This window comes from Petaurus breviceps, unplaced genomic scaffold, assembly GCF_028583685.1.
Source record: "Petaurus breviceps papuanus isolate PSGF00001 unplaced genomic scaffold, PetGlider_PUasm1.0 140, whole genome shotgun sequence".
Lineage (NCBI taxonomy): Eukaryota > Metazoa > Chordata > Mammalia > Diprotodontia > Petauridae > Petaurus > Petaurus breviceps.
In genome coordinates, this window is record NW_027185698.1 from 35301759 (window position 1) to 35324333 (window position 22575).

Here is a 22575-nt window from a genome sequence, read left to right on the forward strand (position 1 = left end):
ACTCCTTTGCATACTGTGGAGAGAATGATACTGACCTGCCATTAACAAAGCTTATACTTGAAACTGAATTTCTGAGGATGGATTTGCATGCTATCACCAGCACCCTCTTGTGGTGAACAGTCTACACATAGTAGCTACTGCAGTCCATGGGCCACACAACAGCATAAAATTAATTGACTTGTGAAGAGTCTGACCCAGGACCTTGGCTTCTTTGGTACCTCTCCAAAGCATTTAGGGTTATCTAGACAGGATCAATTCAACATTTTCTTAAAACCTTCCCTTCAAAGTTCTACTTTATACTTTAAAAGTCTATATTTAATGGATGGAAATAACTTGCAAATATAATCTCATTTGATCCTCACAGCAGTCCTGGGATGAAGGTGCTATTACTATCCCCATTTTCTAGTTGAGAAAACTGAGGCAGACAGATTAAATAACTTTCCCAGGGTCAAACAGCTGGTCTATGGTCAGATTTGAACTCAGGTCTTCCTGATTCCAGGTTCAGTGCTCCAACTGTACCAGTGTGGAGATTGTCTACATTGGAAGTGTGGCTTCTGGAGTCAGTGGAAAGATCTCTGGTGTGGAAGTCAGCAGAACTGAGTTCAAGTGGCACCTCAGTTACTAATTGGAATGCCATTATAGGGAAGGTGAGTCTCGGAGAGGCTGTCCAAGAATGAACAGGTAGTGTCAGAAGTGAAATGTGAACCCAAGTTCCCTGCCTCCCATAGCAGTGGTATTTCCACTTTTCCATACTGCCTCATTTCAAATTCAGGTCATAAAATACAGTTATTTTCCATCTTAGCATAGTTTTCATTTTATCATACTTGTTCATTTAGTCCTTAAATGAGCTGAACTGAATATGTTAGAGGAAATTTGAACTCCTCCTGGTCTTCCTAATCCAATATAAACAGTCAAAGAAAAGAGTGGCTTAGCAACTGATAATCCACCCAGGACACTGTGTTGCCATGGGCTACTGTCTCATCCTGCTATAAAGGAAACTGGCCTTTATCTAAAGGGAATTTAATCAGGAAATAAAATTTCATTTTCTCCAAGGAGAATTCTAAGGGAGTTAGGTTTAGGGAATGCTTTCATTTTTAACCTTCATTAGGGAAATTCATATTTAGACTTTTTTTTCCCTCATAAGCATCTTCCATAGGAACAGAACTGAAGTCAAGTCTTTGAAAATAATTGGAGTGGGGGATCATTTCTTTTCTATCTCTAGTCTATTGTCTATTATGTGTAAATAAATCATTTTACCTTTCTCAGCCTCAGTTTCCTCATATGTAAAATAAGGAAGAAATTCTTTGTAGTGTGCATTAACTACGTCATTGTGAGGAAAGACCTTTGAAAAGTTACATTGTGATTTAGAGAAAGCATTGTTGGGCTTGGAAGCCCTGGGTTTATGCTCAGACTCTGACACTTAAAAGCTGTTCAACAGTGGTTAAATGATTTGCCCTCCAAGCTTCAGCTCACTCATCTGTTAATTGGGAATAATGTTAAAACAAATGGAAATATATCTAATCCTGGGAGCCCCAGATGACTGGATGGGATTTTTTTTTCTTTAGCATCATTTCTATTTTCTTATATAGCCCATCATAGACTGTGAAATTAAAAACCAAAAATGGAAGTTCTACTGTCATTGATTCATTGGTGGTAATATATAAATAGTATTCTAAAATTTACATTTAACATTTTTTTAGACATGGCCAATATGAGAATTTATTTTGCTTGACTATAAATGTTTTTTAACAAGGATTTCATTCTTTCTTTTTCTGTCCAGTTGGAGGGAGAAAATAAAAGCTTGATGATTTAAAAAGTAAATAAATTTTAAGTTTATAGAAATTCCACTGAACTTTTCTAGACAAAAGTCAATTGGTACACATACATTTTACAAATGTAATCTTATCTATAAACTATAAGGTGAAAAATGATAGACCTTTGATATGAACTTAAGAAGAAGATGAAGGACAGAATGCTGCAGAAAGTCCACATTGAGGCAGGTCAGTTTCAGAGCAGTTTTACACTCCATAATTCAGAAGCAGGCTGGGGCGGGAAGGAGGAAACGTTTATCAATCACTTAGCCTGTGACAGCCACTGTGCTAAAAGTGCTTATAAATATTATCTCACGATCTTCACAAGAATCCTAAGAAGTGCAGCAAGGTGGAACAGTGGATGGGGCTTGGACTCAGGAGGACCTCAGGTCTGGCCTTAAACATTTGTTAGCTGTGTGACCCTGGGCAAGTCACTTAACCTCTATTTGCTTCCATTTTTTAACTGGAAAAATGGGGAGAATAATAACACTTAACTCCCCGGGGTTGTTGAGAGTATCAAATGAGGTAATATTTGCACAGTGCCTGACTCAGACCAGTGCATGACTGTTACTTTGCCACAATAAGCTCTGGAGAAGAAATTGAAAAGAAAAGGGAAAAAATGGCCCAAATCTCGAGACAAAATCAACATTTTTAGGAGTAATGCTGACAAGTGGCTGAAGAATTCAACTGTCATCATTTTGCAGCAATTTCCAATATTTCATCTCTAGTCCTGAATTCTCTCCAACTAACCCAACTGCCTACTGCACTCCATCAGAGTGTCTCAATAGAACCTCAGGATTAGCACTTTAAAAAAAATGATGTACTAGAAATAATGTAGAGCTGAACTTGGAACAATAGACCATTTCATACCCCCGCTATGCCATTTACTTCCTGAATGACCTTAGGAAAGTCATCTAACCTCTCTGAGTCTCAGTTTCATTCGTAAAATGAAGGGGTTGGATTAGTGAACACTTCCAGCTCTGAAGCTTTGGTCCTATGATCTTTCCCATCTAAATTTGGTGCTCTTCCTGATTTCCTGATGTCTGTCAATGACATTTTTATTCTCCTGGTCATTTATACTCATTGTTTCAGAGTCATCTCCAGTACCACATGTTCATTAATCAATCCCTATACATTCTCTCTGCACAATATCTCTCAATATTGTCTCTTCATCATTTCCACTGCCAACATCCTATTTCAGGTCCCAGTTACCTCCTCACTGCAACTATTGCACTAGTCTCTTAAGAAGTCATCCTGCTTTCAGATACTTTACTCTTCAATCCATTAAAGAGTAAGCTTAGTATAGCTTTCATAAGGTTCAGGTCCCACCATATTCTTCCGTTAATTAAAACTTTTCATAGATACTCTTTGGATTATAGAACCTAGATTCTAGAAACTTGTTTTTATGATTTTCCATAGTCTGGTTCCAATATGCCTCATCAGTTTTATTTCATACTGCTGCCTCTCCTTATTGTGTACTCTACCCTCTAGCCAAGCCCTCATACCAGTGGTGCTACTCCTTCCTGATCAGAGCTGTGCATCCACCTTTGGTATCCACCTTCACCTAATTCTCATCTGTGGCTCCAAGAAGCTATAGCATGTTCAGTGGCTTGGATGACTCAGAAAGAGACAGTGAGGCTGGCAGCTTCCCACAACTCTGCCTCACTTAAATCCAATTCACGCACAAGGCAAGATGTCACCCATGATATCATTGGTCCTTTTTGAAAATGAAGGATGAATGACAACACCCTCTAGTCAAATTGGACTACTATCTGTCTCTGTGCCTAGAATTCCTTCCCTTCCCTATCTTGGCCTGTGATGGCATAGGGAAGAAAAGTAGTAGACTTGGTATCAGGAAAACCTGAGTTCAAATTGTGTCTTAGACACTTAATATAATCACGGACAAGTCACTTAAGGTCTTTCTGCCCCGGTCTCCTTCCTAAGTTATAAAAATTAAGATAATAATTATAACTACCTTGCAAGGTCATTGTGAGGATCAAATGAGATGAGAGAAAGAGAGAAAGAAAAAGGCATATATAGATGAATAGATGATAGACATAGGTAGAGATACATATGTACTTTTCAGACCTTAAAACCACATGTTTATTATTATTATTATTATTAAAGACCCACCTCCAATGTCAACTTTCCTGTAAGGGGTTTTTTTTCCTTCTATCTGGAAATAATCTCTCCTTTATCTGATCTCATAGGACTTTGTATTCCTCTTTTTTAAAATTAAGTAGGTTGTTTTGTTTTTGTATCTCCAACATATAGCAAAATGATTAGCACTTAGTTTGGACTTAATAATATAATATTGGGGCGGCTAGGTGGCGCAGTGAGTAAAGCGCTGGCCCCAGAGTCAGGAGGACCCAAGTTTGGTTCCGGCCTCAGGCAGTTAACACACACACACACACACACACACACACAAAACTAGACGTGTAAACTTGGGCAAGTTACTTAACCCCAATTGCCCTCCAAAAAGCAAAAATAAAAAATAAAAAAAATTTAAAATATAATAAAATATTACTTGAGTTATATAGCTAGTTGATTGCCTTCATTAAATTATTGGGGGGGTGGAGACAATTGTGTTGGGTGGCTTGCCCAGGGTGACACAGCTAGTAGGTGTCAAGTTTCTGAGGCCAGATTTGACCTCAGATCCTCCTGACTCCTGAGCCAGTGCTCTATTCACTGTGCCACCTAGCTGCCCCTAAATTTTAAAGACTTTTAAGGGCAAAATGAATTCTATTTTGCTTAACCTTTTATCTGCCCCAAAGTTTAATTGAGCACATTGTCCATATTCAATGGTTATAATTGTTTGTGAAATGTTAAAATGAAAGGACCATATCAGTAAAAAAATAAAAATAAAAATAGTTTGCATATGAAAAAAAAGAAAGTCAACATTGAAATACACTTAATTTATCCAGTAACAGGAATCTGAAACTTAACCATTAATCTACCTTTTAGAGCACTGTACTTTTGGAATGCCAACTAATGTATTTCTATTGACTCACTAAGTCACTTCGGGCAAACCACCTCCCTTCTCTTGGCCTCAGTTTTCTCTTATAAGTGATCTCTAAGGTCCCTCCTACTTTGAAATTCTAGGGTTCCATGAGGAAAGAAGACAGAACACAATCAAAGCTCATTGGTTATTTCTCATGTACTTCTTGATGATGGAAATCTATGAAGCTACCTTGGACTCTCTCCTTACTTATCTTCCAGGTAGTCTATAGAATACTAACAAAAGTTTCGATTATAAATTGGTCATCATTGTTCTTATTCTTTGACATTGAGGTCCTTGGGTATTTAAATCACTAACTCTCATTTCTACAGTGCTCTGAAGTTTATAAAGCTCTCACAACCAGTGAGATAGGTAGTCATGCAAGGATCTTTCTCCTCACTTAGCAGAGAAGGGAACTGCAACTATGAAATGTTAAATCACTTGTCTGTGGTCACCCAGATCAAATGACTTAGAATCAGAGTTTGAATTCAAGCCTCTTGGCTCAAAATCTAGTGCTCTTTCCACAGTATCACCCTAGAAATCCATTTTGAAGTGATTATTAGAACTGTTTCACATATAATGATAAAATAATTCTTAAATGAATAATAAACATTAAAATGAAAATTCAAATGATGTAAAATGGTATCACTAAAGATCCTCCTTAATTCTATCTATTTTTAAGCATTTTCACTAGGAAGCAAATTGATTTCCTTCATATACATAATATTGTTAGTTTAGCTAATATTGTTTTATTGCATAATTGATCTATTGCAAAAACAAATATTATTATTAGATTTCAGTTCATTTGTCACTCCAAGACTGGAGTTTCATTAAATGAAAAGAAATTTAAAAATACATGAGTTGTTATTTTTAAAGGCAGATGAGGTATACTCTCCCCCCAAAACTAATGAAACTGGGACTCTTTAAAACACACAACTGTTACAATCCCTAAATGTGTTAAAACCTAGTAGTATTGCTCAAGAGGCAATTTAATATGGTGAATGTAGGGCTATATTTGGAGTCAGAAAGATCTAGGTTCTAATCTTGCCACTGACACTTTACAGAAGATAACCTTAGCACATCTGAGTCTTAGGAAATACCCAGTGATCCATCAACTAAGGTACAAACAGTAATTGATATATTGTTAGAATGAGGCTTGGGCTTTTGAAATCATTAATATCTCCCAGCCACAGTTACTATTCTCAAAACTTGTTCAAATCATTCATTAGCCTAAGAATTATTAGATCATTATTTTGTTTAAACCCAAGAACTGTCTTCTAGTGAGGATGTTAGCCACAATCCTAGAAACAGAGGAATAATCTAAAAATTAAAAAGAAAACATATTGATTACCTAGAAAAATCTGAATAATCCATTCATTCTTTCTAGGTTAAATGAGATATTTGTTACGCATGTAACAGTTTCTAGCACATAGTAGATGCTTTATAAATGTTCATTCCCTCTCCTCTGTCTATTCATATCAGCTCTGAATTTTCTCCCCTCTTAGAAGAATTTAGACCTCAATAGTATTTCTGAAATTCCTTGGAAGAAGGCAATTTTCTGAAGGAGAAAATATAGATTTGAAAGTTGCAAGCCACTTCCAATTTGCCATATGTTGTGCTTGCGCAGCAAACCTCCTAATGCTGTGTCTTCTCGGAGGTAACTGTCTCAGGTACACTGTCTCAGAATGACTACATCAGCAATGATGGAGCCTAACTGTTCCTGAGCCCCAGCAGTGTCTACAGAGAGAGATTAAAGTTTGATTCATTTGTCAAGGATTTTTACCCTTACCTGCTTCCTAAAAAAGACTGTAGGTGGCATACAAAAATATAATGAGCCAATTAAAAATAACAGAACAGAAAGGTTTAAAGGAGCAGAGAAATAGAAGCCATTAGGCTCATAAGATGCTCTCAACCCTGCAGTTAAGCATTTAATTTAGCAGTGAGTGGTATGGTGGCATCTAAGGCAAAAAGACAAATACTTTAAGATTTTTAAATTATTCGACAAAAACAAAATCTGATAAAAGGGGAAATTCATTTAACATGATTATTATTAATTCATCTATTTCTATTTCATGTTTGTATATAGCTAGTCTCTATTCTCCAGTGACACTGTCCCTGACACAAGGCACTCTACCTCTTGACTCCATGCATTTTCAATGGCTTTCTTGTATGACCCTTTTTTCTACCCACTTTTTTGACCTATGCAAGGTAAGCCTGGCTTAGGTAGCACAGTGGATAGAGAGCTGGTCTTGGAGTCAGGAATACCTCCCTTCATGAGTTCAAATCTGGCCTCAGATACTTCCAAGCTGTGTGACCCTGGGCAAGTCACTTCACCCTCTTTGCCTCAGTTCCTCATCTGCAAAATGAGATGAGGAAGGAAATGACAAACAACTCCAGTACCTTTGCTAAGGAAATCTCAGATGGGGTCATGAAGAATAGTACCTGAGTGGAATGGCTAAACAAGGTATAAGTAACCCATAAGCCATTTTCCTTTGAAGTTATACCCCTTTCAGCAATTTATATTATTTATATTAACAGTCTCTTGCTTATTAAATCAGAAATGGAGACCAGATACTTATTGACTCCTGTATAGTTTCTCTACTTGTGATATTTCAGGCAAGAGGGCAACTAGGAATACTTCCCCATATATTTTTTTAAGTAATTGGGGTTAAGTAACTTGCTCAAGGTTACATAGCCAGATGTTTCTGGGTGGGTGCTAAGTGTCTGAGCCCGGATTCGATCCCAGATCATTCCGACTCTGGGGCCGGTGCTCTTACTCACTGTGCTACATGGCTGCCCCTAATCCCCCATATATTAAAAAAAAAAGCCATGACCACAATGGAGGAGTAGAAAGCAATTATGGAAAAAAGTAGCATTGGCATCCGACCTACCAAGTAGGAGCAGAACTTAGAACAACCAGGTATGGAAAATCAGAAGACTCCTTTTCAGGAAGATAACTGCTGGGCAGCTGCCCTCTTCCTCCTCTTCCTGAAGATAAGATGCTGAGTTTCTAGTAACTAATCCCTTTGGAGATTGAGAAGTGGATATCGCCAGCCCCTCCAACAACTAAGGCCAACTTGTTTCCTTTCCCTCTAGTTCAGACTCCATTTTCTACAGGAGGCCCTTCCTGCCCTCCTTTCTCCTTCTTAGTGACTTCCCTAAGGTTGCCTTGTAATATCTGGTTTGCACAAATATTTGCATGCTGTCACCATCATTATAATAGGAGCTTCTGGAGGGCAGAGCCTGTGTTTTTGCTTTTCTTTGAATTCCTAGTGCCTAGTACAGAGCCTGGAATATATTCTGGTTCTATGCAACTCCCTAAAACCATGATTTGCAGAAAAGGTACTAACCTGCATTGGCAAAGAGAGTCTCCTGTCCTGGGAGCTCCCTATTCCAAGGAAGTCACATGTTGAGTTCCCATCCCTACAAGGCTCTGGCCACAGAAGTATTATAATAATCATCATGATACATATTTACTTTAGCATTTATAACTAGAAATATGGTACAGTTATTTATTAATGTAATGAGGCTGAGAAAGTCATTCTTTTGGTGATATTGATAAAAAGTAGCTTTTGGTAGGGAGTGGATTAGATTCTAAGGAATTCTAAGTTCCCTTCTAACTAAAAAAAAAATAAGATATTTTTGATGGGGGAATGGGACACCAAGCATTTGCACTGTCATGGAAACCAGCAATTTTCAAATCGTGTCTGTAGGACTCATTGGGGATATTTATTTTTCCTTTCTGTTTACCCTCAATGAGTCAGTAGCATAGGATACAAAGAAGATTCCCAAACTGCTTTAATCTATAAATGGACACTGTGATCCTATAACCTATGTCAAAGATTTCATAGAATCTCTCTATGTGGAGCTCATGAATCTGACCTTGTTTTGCAATTGTAAATGCAAAGATCTTAATCAGAATTATACTTACTTGAGGTATATCATCTCCTCTTTTCTTCACTATTTCTCTCCCACTTTTGCTTTTCTTTCTCCACAAATTTTCTAGTTTAATTTAAAGAAGCCCTTATCAGAATAAGAGTCCCTTGAAGGGAGGCAAAGCCATTCTAGCATCAACTGTTTCAACACAACAGGAATTGCAACATTGGAAACCATAGTCACACACAAGGATAAAAGGAGTTAACACTGGATTACCTGGAGAGGTATGGACACAAAGCCATATTCTGGGCCGCTGGGGTAGATCAGAGGGTGAAGCAGAAAAAGGTCTTAGAATTATGATCTCAAACCTACAATGAGCTGTTCAGAATACCCTGACAGTACACCTCAGTAGCCTTTTGTCCCTTTGTTCAGATGAATATATAACTGGATTGAAATGTCTTTATACGAATAATCCAACTAGATGAGTGCTATAAACTTAAGACAAATATGAGTTTGAGTATGAGATGACTGTAAGTTTATGCAAGTACAACTCCCAGAGAAGGAGTTTTCCATTCCTGATCAGTTTGGGGAAATAGGTTCCTCTATTTATTACTTTAACAATTCCTTTTGTGTTTGGTTGATAAGGTGCTGGTGTGGTTTTGTGCTTTATGTACTCTCACATCTCAGCTTCCTCTTCTGTACTCCCTTCAAAAGGCCATTCCTGATCTGTTCATACACCACAGGCTGGAAGGGACATTAGGGGCCATTTAGTCCAAATCCCTCATCTTACAAATAAAGGAACTGGGGTCCAGGGAGGCTTGTTAGTTCTCTCACCAAATCGCTATGTGTTCACATGTTTTAGTGTGTGTATACATGTATACATATATGTGCGTGTGTATACACATGCATTTTGTTGATGCTGTTCATTCATTTCAGTTGTGCCCGACTCTGTGTGACCTCATTTGGAGTTTTCTTTTTTTTTTTCTTTTTGGAGGGCAATTGGGTTTAAGTAACTTGCCCAAGGTCACATGGCTAGGTTTTTTGTTTGTGTGTGTTAAGTGTCTGAGGCCAGATCCAAATTCAGGTCCTCCTGACTCCAGAGCCAGCCCTAGCCATCCCACATTTGGAGTTTTCTTGACAAAAATACCAGAGTGGTTTGCCATTCCCTTCCCCAGTTCACTTTACAGATGAGAAAACTGGGGCAAACAGGGTTAAGTGTCTTTTCCTGGTCACACAGCTAGTAAGAGTCTGAGGTGAGATTGAACTCATGAAGAGTCTTTCTGACGCCAAGCCCAGTGATTTATCCACTGTGCCACGTAGCTAACCCTGAGTGTGTGTGTGTATGCATAAGTAATTCTATCTATTTAGTAAATAGACATATAGTACTCTCAGTATTTATTATATTAGTACATGTATTGATCAGTGTATATATGTGTGAATATATATGTATGCACACACATACACACACTTGATATATAACTTAAGAGGGAGAAGCACACTAACAACTAAAGGCATAAGGGAAGGCTTCCCACAGTCTACATGAGTTAACTCTTGAATGAAGGTGACAAGTAGAGAAGAGGAAGGAATGACTGCCTTCCAGCAGAAGGTCAATGACTTACGCAAATGCACAGAGACAGAATGTAGAATGCTGAGGGTAGGAAATAGCAAGTAGGACAGTGCAAACAGAATCAGAATGTGGGAAGGGGAATAACATATAAGAAGCCTGGAAAGGGAATGCTGGAGAAAAATCACACAAGGCTTTAAAAGTACAACAGAGGAATCTGTATGTTTATCCTGGAGGCAGCAATGAGTCACTAAGGTTACTTGGCAGAGGACTGACATGGTCAGACTTGTGTTTGAGATGGATTATTTTGTCAGTTATTTGAAGGATTGATCAGAAAAAGAGGGAGAACTGAAACTAAGAATCCAATTAGGGGAGTTTGTTGACATAGTCCAGGCAAGAGGTGATGGGAACATGAACTAGTGACAAAATTTATTTGAACCATTTGAGGATATGTATCCTGGCTTCAATGGATAATACAGTGGCATGATTGTAGGATGAGTTGGTTGGTTGTTTTCAAATATTAAAAAAAAAAAGAATAAAACCCTCTTCTTTTTTTAAGAACGAAAGAAAGTTAAAAATAAGTCACTAAGGAAAATGAAACGGACTGATTTTGGGATGTGGAGTTGGAAGGGATCTTAAGGTGAAGTAACCTAGTACAGTCAAGATAAAAATTGAGGGTCAGATATAACTTACCCAAAGTTATACAGACAGTAAAGAAGCTGAGGTGGGATTTGAACTCAGGTCCTCCAAATCTAAATCTAATGCTCTTTCTATTACATGATGCTGCCTCTCTGGATGTCTTCATCCAACTTAACCTTTTGGCAAGTACAACAGTCTTAGAATAGCAAATGGTAGGGGTGGCTAAGGAGTCAGGAGGACCTGAGTTCAAATCCAGCCTGAGACACTTAACACAAAAATTAGCTGTGTGACCTTGGGCAAGTCACTTAACCCCAATTGCCTTGCAAAACTCACAAAAAAAAGAATAGCAAGTGGTGTTACCATGTGCCCTAGGAGGGCTCTCAAGAAGCCTCCCAGACCTGGGATTCAATTAATATCAACCCAACTGCCACTAATAACTCACTTACCAGTCTGCGGATATCTCGCTCACATTCCCTTTTTATTCGATTGATCTCATCTTGGTGAGACTGATAAGCCATGCGTAGGTCAGCAGCCTTCATCTTATCCGCTTGCATAAAATTGTTCAAAGCCTCCTCAACCTGCTTCTTCCCAGATTTTAGCTCCAATATTTCCTGCTGCAGCTTTAAGCGTTCCCCATCGAATGATTTCCGGGCTTCTTCTCGGACCTCATTCAATAAGGTGGTTTTCACTTTGTCAGCTGCGCCATCTCTCAAAACGTTCACTGTGGTCTGCAAGCGCTGCACCTCCCCATCCTTGATCTTGACCATTCGGGCAACCTCCTGCTCATGCTGCCGGATGAGTGCCTCCCTGAGGGCCTGTAGTTCCTTCATCTTCTCTTCATGTAGTTTCGCCTTCAGCTCAGAGATATAGGCAGTGTGTTTGTGCTGCTCCTGTTCTCTCTCTTGCTTGACTTCTTGGATTTTCTCCCGAAGCTTTCCTACCTGTAGCAACAAAACACAGCATGGGTTAATAGATAATCATGGTCAAGACAAAGGCCAAAGTCAAATGCATGGGATCCCAAGAAAAAGTTTCAGAACTGCAACCCTCCCCTCTCCTTTAGCATTAGCTGGCAGGCAAAGACAATCTTAATTAAGAGAGGCATCCATTAGATAAGGCTACCTGGAAGGTATCGTTTCCACATATTGTAAACATGTCCTTACCTTAATATAAAAAAGCCTACAGTAAAAGGATTTCTGTGAGTTGTTATCCTATAGCTGAGGTCTTAAGAGTCCAAGGGAGGGTTAAGAAACAAGTTTCTGAGCCCTTTACTAAACTTAGAAGTAACCAGTAGTTATACCAACACCCCTGGTCTCCATGTTCTTTAGCCTCTCAAATATCCTTTGAAAACTTCCCTCTTCCATGAAACCTACTATGAGTGAGTAGAAGTCAAGTACATTTAAAACCTCATTTCCATTCTCACTCCAAAGGAGAATGTCTACAAAATCCAACCTACTGTAAATCATAAATCAAAATTTAAAAATCACATAAATGAGATAATTTTTATTATGTAAATTTTAATCAGTGTGTAATAAGATCACTAATTCAGTTTAAAAGGGTCTTGATATCATCTAGTCCAACCCTATCATTTTACAGAGGAAGAAAGTTAAAAAAGAGTTAAAAGAGTCCAAAGAGTTAAAAGGCTTATCAAAGTTCTAGAACTATGACCTGGACTTGAACTGGAACTCTCTGGATTCAAATCCAGCACTCTGTCTCCAACATGATGTTGCTTTTCTACATTTGTTGAGAAGACACGTGTGTTTGTGCCCCGGAAGCAAGACCTTCCGAAGTGTCATATCAAATAAAGATCTATCCCACACATACTAGATGCCTAAAACTGTGGTTCAAGACTTTGGAGACTAGGGAAGCATAAGCTACAGGTTTTGATCTCAAGGAACTTCCCAGATTCATGGAGAGATTTTAGATGCACTTCAGTACAATGGATAGAGCTAGGGACTTGGAGTTATGAAAATGTGGATTCAAATCCCATATTCAACAACACCAGCTAAGGACTCTAGCCAATTCACTTAATCTCCCTGGACCTCAGTTTCATCATCTATAAAATTAAAAAGTTAGACTCAACAGCCTCTAAGTTCCCTTCCAGCACTTAATCTATAATTACATGATAAACATACACTGACACTTTAGGGAACTGTCATTTCATTGGGGTTGGTCTACCCTCCATTGATATACTTCTTCCAATGCAGTGGACAGTTTTTGAGAGTAGCTATGGTCAAAAATGTTACCATCTTGTAGGCAATCTGATGATGAGCCACCTTGAACTGAGCTAGGAGATAAACCTCAAAGAGAGCAAAGAAAAATGAAAAATACCCAAATGCATGTTTAAAACAGTTCTTTTTATAGAGATAAAAATCTGAAAACTCAGGGAAATACCTATCATTTGGGAATGGATGAACAAATTACTGTACATGAATGTGATGGAATCACACTGTGCCATATGAAATAGTGAAAGTATTTGTTCCTGAGAAACTTGGTAAGATTTATATGAACTAATGCAACCTACACCACAAAACCAAAGTGGATAGAAACATGCATATTAGACAATTAAAGCCATGAACCTAAAGAAGCAGCACATTGACTTAGTCCATTAATATATGTACCTTGGACACATGATAGAGGTGGATAATGAATTGGTTACAGAAATGAATAAGATATCAAGTTGGAAAGAATTTAGGAAACTTCTTAGAGCTCTTAATATTCCCATACTTCTTTCTGTAACAGAAGCCCATCTCTTTAACAATAGCGTTCTCAAGATGGTGTAGTAGAAGCACTACCTCTGAGTGGCTCTGACTTCCACCTTCCCCAATCAATGTAAAAAGGGGACTCTGAACAAACTTTGTTGCTGCAGAACCCACAAAATGACACAGAGAAGCTAACCACCCACTAAGGACAGCTCAGCAGGCTGGCAGGAATCAGCCAGCCAGTGTGAGCTGGAGGTTTTAGCTCCAGGGTGGGCCTGACCAGCCTCCGGCCAGAGGGACTCCAAATCAATAGCAGCTGTGGCTGTTTCCAGAATTATCAACACACAGATGCGAAGGACAAAGTGAGAGGTCAGTGCAGTCTGAACTTTGAGAGCCAGTAAGTGGGAGTGCGTCAGCTTTTGCCCCCAGGGAGAGAAACGGATGAGCCTCTGACACAGCCAGCCAGCACCATTTGGCAGCTTCTGCTCCTGGCCTGCAGAGTGCAGGGGGACCAGGCGACCAGTCTGAGGGGTAATTGCTCTTGCTTTAACCTGCTTGGATCTGTTTTGCAGTCTAGGGTGGAGGTCCTGGGGCATGTGTCCAGCTTGCCAGAGCGTGTGGAGGCCTCAGAGAGGGCACCCATCTAATACCTGCAGCAGCTGATAAAACCCCAGCATTTGGGACAAAAGCTCCCCTGTCTGGTGGCAGAGTCCTATTGTGGCAAAAAGCCTAGGGCTCAAGTGACTGAGGGGTGACATGACCAGGCAAAGGAAACAAAGCAGACAGAAGATTCCAACATTAGACTCTTATTTTGCGGACAAAAAGGAGCAAAGCATGGAACAGGAGGAAGACAGTAAAGTCAGAACTCATGCACCAAAAGCTTCAAAGGAAAATACAAGCTGGTTACAGGCCATAGAGACAAGGACCTTAAGAAGCAGATAAGAGAAGTGGAGGAAAAATTGGGAAGAGAAATGAGAACAATGCAATAAAATTACAAAATGAGGGTCAACAGCCTGACTGAGGAAAATACCACCTTAAAAAACAGACTAACTCAAATGGCAAAAGAGGCTCAAAAAGGCAATGAGGAGAAGAATGCCTTAAAAAGTCAAATTTTCCAGATGGTAAAAGAATCTCAAAAGCTCAATGAGGAGAATCATTGCTTCAGAATTAGATTGGAGCAAATGGAAGCTAATGACTTTATGAGAAATCAAGATGCTGTTAAACAGATCCAAACAAATGAAAGAATAGAAGGCAATGTGAAATATCTCATGGGAAAAACTACTGACCTGGAAAATAGATCCAGGAGAGATAATTTAAAAATTATTGGACTACCTGAAAGCCATGATCAATGTAATTACCTAGAAATCATCCTCCAGGAATTTCTCAAAGAAAACTGCCCTGATGTTTTAGAACCAGAGGGTAAAATAGAGGTTGAAAGAATCCACTAATCACCTCCTGAAAAAGATCCCAAAAAGAAAACTCCTAGGAATATTATAGCCAGGTTCCAGAAATCCCAGAATAAGGAGAGAATATTACAAGTAGCCAGGAAGAAACAATTTGAATATTGTGGAAACACAATCAGGATAATACAGGATCTGGCAGCTTCTACACTGAGGGATCGAAGGGCTTGGAATATGATATTCCGGAGGTCAAAGGAGCTGGGATTAAAACCAAGAGTCACCTACCCAGCAAAACTGAGTATCATGTTTCAGGAGAAAATATGATCATTCAGTGGAATAGAGGACTTTCAAGTATCCTTGATGAAAAAACCAGAGTTTAATAGAAAATTTGACATTCAGATACAAGAAGCAAGAGAAGCATGAGAAGGTAAACAGGAAAAAGGAATCATAAGGAACTTATCAAAGTTGCACTATTTACATTCCTACATGGAAAAATGATAATTGTAATTGATGAAACTTTTCTCAGTATAAAAATATCTGAAGGGCATATATATATATATATATATATATATATATATATATATATATATATAATGTCTATATATGAGGGTATATGGGCATATGAATACATATGTGAATGTGTGTATATATGTTTACAGGTATACATAAATAGAGGGCACAGGACCAATTTAATAGGAAGGGATGATACTTAAAAGGTGAAATTAAGAGGTGAGAGAGGAATATAATGAGAAGAGATAGGGAGAAACAGAATGGAGTAAACTATCTCATAAAGAAGAGGCAAGGGAAAATGGTTACAATGGAGGGGAAGAATAGGGAGGCAAAAGGGAATGGGTCAACCTTATTTTCATTGAATTTGGCTTGGGGAGGGAATGAAATACACACTAAATAGGGTATCTGACCCTACAGGAGAGTAGGGGGGAAGGGGATGAGAGGAGGGATGATGGAAGGGAGGGCAGGCTTGGGGGCAGGGAAGTTGGAAGCATCCAGTTTTTTTTAAAAGGGACAGGATCAAAGTAGAGAATAGAACAAGTGGGAGGTGGGATAGAAGGGAGGGAAACATAGTCAGTCTTTTACAATATATCTACTATGTTATTGTTTTTCATTAGCCACACATGTACAACCTATACTGAACTTCTTATCTTCCCAATAAGGGTGGGTGACAAGGGAGGAAGGGAATGAATCTGGAATTCAAAATTTTAAAATCAAATGTTTAAATATATATACTATTATTAATACTATTTTAAATGTAATTGGGGAAATAAGATATACAGGCTCTGGGGCATAGAGATCCACCATGCCCTACTGTAAAAGTCGAAAGGAGTATGGGAGAAAATATGGGAGAGAGCAGAATAGAGAAGGGGATATCCTGTGGGACTGCTATTTTGGGGCAGTGGGTAGGAGAAAAACAGGGAGAAAATTTGTAACTCAAAATCTGGAGGAAATGAATTATGTAAATTAGAAGTTAGTAAAGCATTTGAAAAATGGAAAAAAAAATGAAAAAAAAAACCAATAGCATTCTCCTGGTGACTGTGGATGTAAATTATGGAACATCACTCTTTCAGAAGAATTAAGATTATAAATTACCAAAAGAACAATGGAAATACATATGGTGGGCAAAAGATGTGGCAGCCAGTTGCCAGTAAGCATTTGTATATGAGAAGTAACATAAATGGTATTATACAAAACCACTAATGTAGAATGACCCATCATCATATATCAATAATAAAAATGACAATAGCAACAGCTGAAGTTCTGAGGCACGTTAAGGATTCCAAAGCACTTTACAAATATCTCATTTCATCCCTAGAACAACCCTGGTGAGAGGTGCTATTATTATCCCCATTTTACAGATGAGGAAACTGAAGCAGACAAAGGTTAGGTGACTTGCTCTGAGTCATATAGTTAGGAAGTATCTGAGGTTGGATTTGAACTCCAGTTCAACTCTAGTCTCAACTCCTGACTCATCAAGAATGAAACACAAGAGGGGGCGGCTAGGTGGCACAGTGAGTGAAGCGCTGGCCCGGGAGTCAGGAGGACCTGAGTTCGGTTCCGGCCTCAGACACTTAACACCCACACAAAAAAAACTAGCCGTGTAACCTTGGGCAAGTTACTTAACCCCCAATTGCCCTTCAAAAAGCAAAAAAAGAAAAGAAAAAAAGAAACATAAGAGATGGACATCCAGAGTCATATGTTATCACTCCCAATGATTAAAAAAAAAGAACCAGAAGAAAGTTGTTATTGCCTAGAAGGTTCCCAAATGCACACCAATAAGAACCACGATAAGATAAGGTGTGGAGGAGCTTCAATCTTCCATCAGTGGAAAGAATACTCAATGAAAATCAGTACCAAGGCTAGTGAGACAAGTGTTAGTATAGCTGAAATTTCAAGCCAACCTAAACCAATCCAATCTAGCACACATTTTGTAAGCATCCAATTGTAGACAAGGCACTGTGCTAGTATTTAGGGATAAAAATACAAAACAAAAAGGCAATGAGGAATGACTTTTGAGGACAGTCATTGCCCTCAAGGAGCTTACACTCTACTGAGAAGTGATGCAACATGTCAACATACAAACATATATACAATTATTTAAGGATGGTGTCAACACTTAACAACTAAGGGGATCAGAAGAAGGGTCTTAGAGATCATCTAGGACAACTCCTTAATTTTTAAGAAGCAGAAACTAAAGCTCAGAGAAGTTGAATGACTTTCCCAGAGTAGACAGAACAATTAATGGCAGAGTTGGGAATAAGATTCTAGGGCTTGTGACTCCTGCTTACAATTCCTTCCAATACAAATATTTTTCTTTCCATATGTGGTTCTTACAGTACTACTGGTAGTGAGTTCACTTGTCTTACTGTGAATGAGATAGTGAGAATATGTAATTAAAAGTTAATAGGTGCTATTGGTCCATCTCTGTATGCATTCAGAGTGTTGCATAAATGCTAGCTCTATCATCATCATCATCATCATCAACATCCAGTGAAGTATAGCATTCACTTACATGCTAAGATGACCTGTATCAAGAACCAGTCTACACTCCAGGAAGAAGGACCTCTATGGGCCCTGTATGTGGGCTGCCATGAGAAATGTATTTACATTTTTTTCCTCTAAGTAATCAGCTGCCCACAATGCCAGCAATGGTGCTGGTAGCTATGATGGGGCACTAAGCTTTGGTGGCGATGAGATCCAACAAGTATAATTCCTTTTGTATCCCCAGCACTTAGCACAGTGTCTGACACATAGTTAGCATTTAATAAATGTTCATTGAATGATTGATATGTGTAAAGTGAGAGAAGCTGGGGCTAGATACCTGACTTGCGTAATTGTTAGATATTGGTGAAGGTCTTCAGTAGGTTTAATCCAAAAGTGAGAAAAGACTAGGGTAGGAAGGCCACAACTCCCCAGTATGGCCAAAATCATAAAATCCACTTAAAATGTTAATGTAAAATACAAAATAAATGCAGCAATACAAAATAAATGCATTAATTATGTCAATTTGTTTCTAAGTCAATATGCAGCCTTTAGGGATCTGATTCTATTTGAACTTGACAGTCCTGGACTAGAGGACAATATATTCTACTCCACAGGACAAAGACCAAGAGATAATGGACATACTTATTTATATGTTTTTTTATCCAATGTATACTGTAGATATCTTGTTTTATATGACTGTTTGCATGCATGCTGTCTCTCCTATTAGACTGTGTGTGTTTCTTGATAACAGGGACTTTTTTGCCCTTTTTTGTATCCCCAGTGCCCAAAGTTGGTGCTTAATACATGTTCATTAACTGACCAGCTGACTGACATTTATGGGAGTTGCTGAAGTCAAGAAGACTTGAGTTTAAGGCACTGGTGTGTTAGAACCAGTCAAGAGACAATTGTTACATTTTCAATGTCAGCATTTAAACCTTAGTAATCTACAAATACTGCAAATCGAGGAATGATTTACTGACTGTCTATACTTAAGAAAGCAATGGGGAAAATGTTAATAATATAGATTAAACTTTAAAATATGTGTGTATTTAGATGGGAGTAGAACCATTTGTTATGCATTTCCTAACACTCTACTGGCTTGTGCCCTATTTCTGAAATATATGGACTATGGGGTTAGGGACAAATCAACGAAATTGTTAATCTACATTTGCATATTTTCTGTAAGAATTCCACCAACCAATTCAATTAGACATTAGAAAATAGCAACAACAAAAATGCACATCACTGAAAAAGCAACAATGCCCTAGAAAGCCCTAAAAAGGGAATCCCAAGTCATGAGCATTTCTTTGTGTGTCTGTGTTAGCCTTTGTCTCTTGTTCTGAGTGTCTAGGTCTCCATATGGACCTCTGTTATGTCTCTGTCCAACTCTGTCAATCTCTCTGTTATTCCTTATGTTCCCTCCCTTCTCCTTTTCCTCCCCCTTTTTCCTTTCTGTTCCCACTTCCATATGTATATCCTTTAATTAGCCATACAATAGAAATAAAAGTATATTTTTCTGGCTCTGGCTACTTATAATTTTATTCTTTTGTACATAATCCAGGTTCAAATCTGGAGTATTTGCACAATACTCTCCTCTTTGGAGAGACTAATGAATCAGTGCCCTGGACCCATGTGAGGGGGAGCTGGCAGGAAAATTGGGGAGAAGAGAAGCCTTCTTCCTTCCTGCTTCAAGAGAGAAAACAAACAGTTCCAGATTTTGTTCAGAAAGAGACTCAGAGAGAGAGAATAGATTTTGGAAGTCAGATCTATAGGGGAAAGCCAATTCCTCAGTATTTCCCTAATCTCCAGGTTCTCTTTCTAGATACTTCAGGATATTTCTGCTTGAGTGCAATCCAGGCTTCTCTCTCTCTCTCAATTAAGCTAAAATATCTCACTCGCAGTGGAACAAGTAATTCACTCTGTATTTGTCTGGTGTATTCTAATCCATGTAACTTGTCTGATTTTTGTTATCTGCTTAGATAAATTGGTTTACTCTCTGTTCATTATATGTAATGGTCTCTTGTATTAATAGTATTTGGTGGACAGGGGTCAGCCTTAGGATATAAACATGGGTTATTCCTTCATTGTTAGGGGTTAGCAACTGGGAAATTGGCTTGAATCTGAGGAAAAAAGAATTCTCTTCAATTAACAATATTTAAGAGAGATTGACAGAGTTGGACAGAGACATAACAGAGGTCCATATGGAGACCTAGACACTCAGAACAAGAGACAAAGGCTAACACAGACACACAAAGAAATGCTCATGACTTGGGATTCCCTTTTTAGGGCTTTCTAGGGCATTATTGGTTTTTCAGTGATGTGCATTTTTGTTGTTGCTATTTTCTAATGTCTAATTGAACACAATTGAAAATGACTGATGATTCCCTTATGGATAGAATGATGAAGCTGGATTATGACTCTGAAAATCTTCCATCTCTAAATCTTTAATTCTGGGATCTGAATGATGCTATGGCAAAGGAGACTGAGGAATGCCTAAATAAACAGAAGGAGAATCAAGAGACTGTGTCATGAAAACCTAGAGAAGAAGAAATATTCCAGGAAATGTTGGTCAGCAATATCAAGAAGAGGGATCAAGAAGAATGAAAACTAAGGCCATCGAGTTTGGAAATTAAGAAATCTTTAGTAACTTTCCAAAAGATCCATTTTAAATGAGTAATGAGATTCAGGACCAAAATTCTAGGGGTTTAGAAGTGAGTTGAGAAGGGGGAGATTAATATGGATAGCTTTTGTCCAGGATTTTGGCTGTGAAAGAGGACAGTTAGGTAGTATGTCAGTTTGAGGGAATGTTAGAACCAAAACAGTGTCTTTAAAGGATGAGCAACACCTACGTGTGTCTGCATGTCTCCAAGTATTAGTCATTAAATAGGAAGAGATTGAAAACTAGAGAGTAAAGTGTTAGCAATCTGAAGGAAGAAATAGGAGGGAATGGAATCAAGGACAGAAGTAAAGAGACTGACTTTGGCAGGTATAGGGCTAACTTTTATCCAGACAAGAGTAAATGAAGAAAGCTTCCTTCTAATCCTAAGATTCCATAAAATCTGATTTACTGAGCTTTCTCTGAGCTACTGAATTACCAATTACCTCAGCTTCCTAAGAATTGTTATATTTTTGTTTTGTACTTTTCCTATGCACTTATCTTTTATATTGTATGTGATTTTTATTCACAGTTTATCTCCATATGAGACGATCAGACCTTTGAGAGCAAAAACCTTATCTTGCAAAGTCATATTTGCAAATCCTTCAGCACCCAGGACAGAGAACTTAGTAACAGAGATACTTAATATTTTTTTTTCCACAGAATTTAGAGTTGGAAGAGACCTTAGTAATCACATAGTCCAAGGGTTCTTCATTTGGGTGTGTGCTATACATGCTTTCTCAAAATGTGGTCTATTTTTATAATGGAATTATAAATTCATATATATTTGTAAATAATGGAAGGGAATTTAACTTCATTAATTTAGAGATTAGTGAAAATAAAGGTGTATTTTTCCCCATACAAACCCATTGACCCTTTGAAATCTATCCACAGACCCCTTAGGTTCCATGGATTACAAATTAAAAATCTGAGATCTAGTTCAATTTCTTTTTTCTATAGAGGATGGAACAGAAACTAAGAAGGTTAAACAACTTTTCCCTTGTAATAAGTAGCAGAGTCCCTGTCCCTGTTACTGGTAGCCAGGATTTAAACCTAAATCTTCTGACTTCAAAACAAGAGTTCTTTCCACAAATATTTGATTTCAGTGTTTACTTTCCTTTCTGTATTTTAATGTATCTTCCTGCTGAGGATCATGTTTTCCAAATGGAATTATCATTACAAACACATGCTGGGAGAAGGCAATTACAGTATTACCAGACAAAAGATGCCACAGGCAGACATATCATGTGACTTCGTGATCATTATCAATACAGAAAATAGATTTCAACAAAATGAGGTCTTCATGACTCCAAAGCAACTGGGTGAGCTAGTATTTTATCTGTTTTTAAATAAGCCAATTTGGTTAAAAATTCAAAATGGTTTCATAGATATACTACATAACTCCAAATGACAATTTTCCTTTTTTGAACAGATTGTACTGGTGTTATTTAAGACAAAATGGACTGGACAGTTTCGAAGTTTCTTAAAGACTAAAAGTACACCAAAAATAAGCTTTCCTAAAGCTATAAATCAGTTCTATTGTAAACACTTATTTAGCTATTAGGAGAACACAGAGTAAGTAGAAGGTGCAATCAGGTGCTTAAGGGACTTACAGTCTTCCTATACACTAAATACTTAGAAATCTGTGATGGGCAATTGATGCCCAAGTGCCCATATGGGTCTCTAGTACATATAAGAATCTAAGTATTTCAAGAATTCAATAAAGAATGAAATCATCAATGTCAAAACATGAATGGAGTAGGCAGGGCTACCTCTCAAATGCTGACATGCTGGGGGTTAGTTCTCCTTCTGGACTTTGCCAGTGCTTCCCTCTTCCAGCCCCTGGCTCCAGAGTTCCCTGGCTATCTGGTCTCTTATAGGTATCTTCCCACCAGGTTATGGTTGGCTCTCCCCTACCTGACTTGAGGATCCATG

At 38.3% G+C, this 22575-nt stretch overlaps 1 protein-coding gene across 1 annotated transcript in view; it reads right to left on the minus strand.

Annotated features, from left to right (window-relative positions):
- LOC138147548 (janus kinase and microtubule-interacting protein 1) overlaps positions 1-22575 on the minus strand; it is a 200392-nt gene that overhangs the window by 44630 nt on the left and 133187 nt on the right. The window contains exon 5 of the mRNA XM_069070057.1: positions 11335-11829. Coding sequence (XP_068926158.1) covers positions 11335-11829 — 495 coding nt within the window. The remainder of the gene's footprint in view (positions 1-11334; positions 11830-22575) is intronic.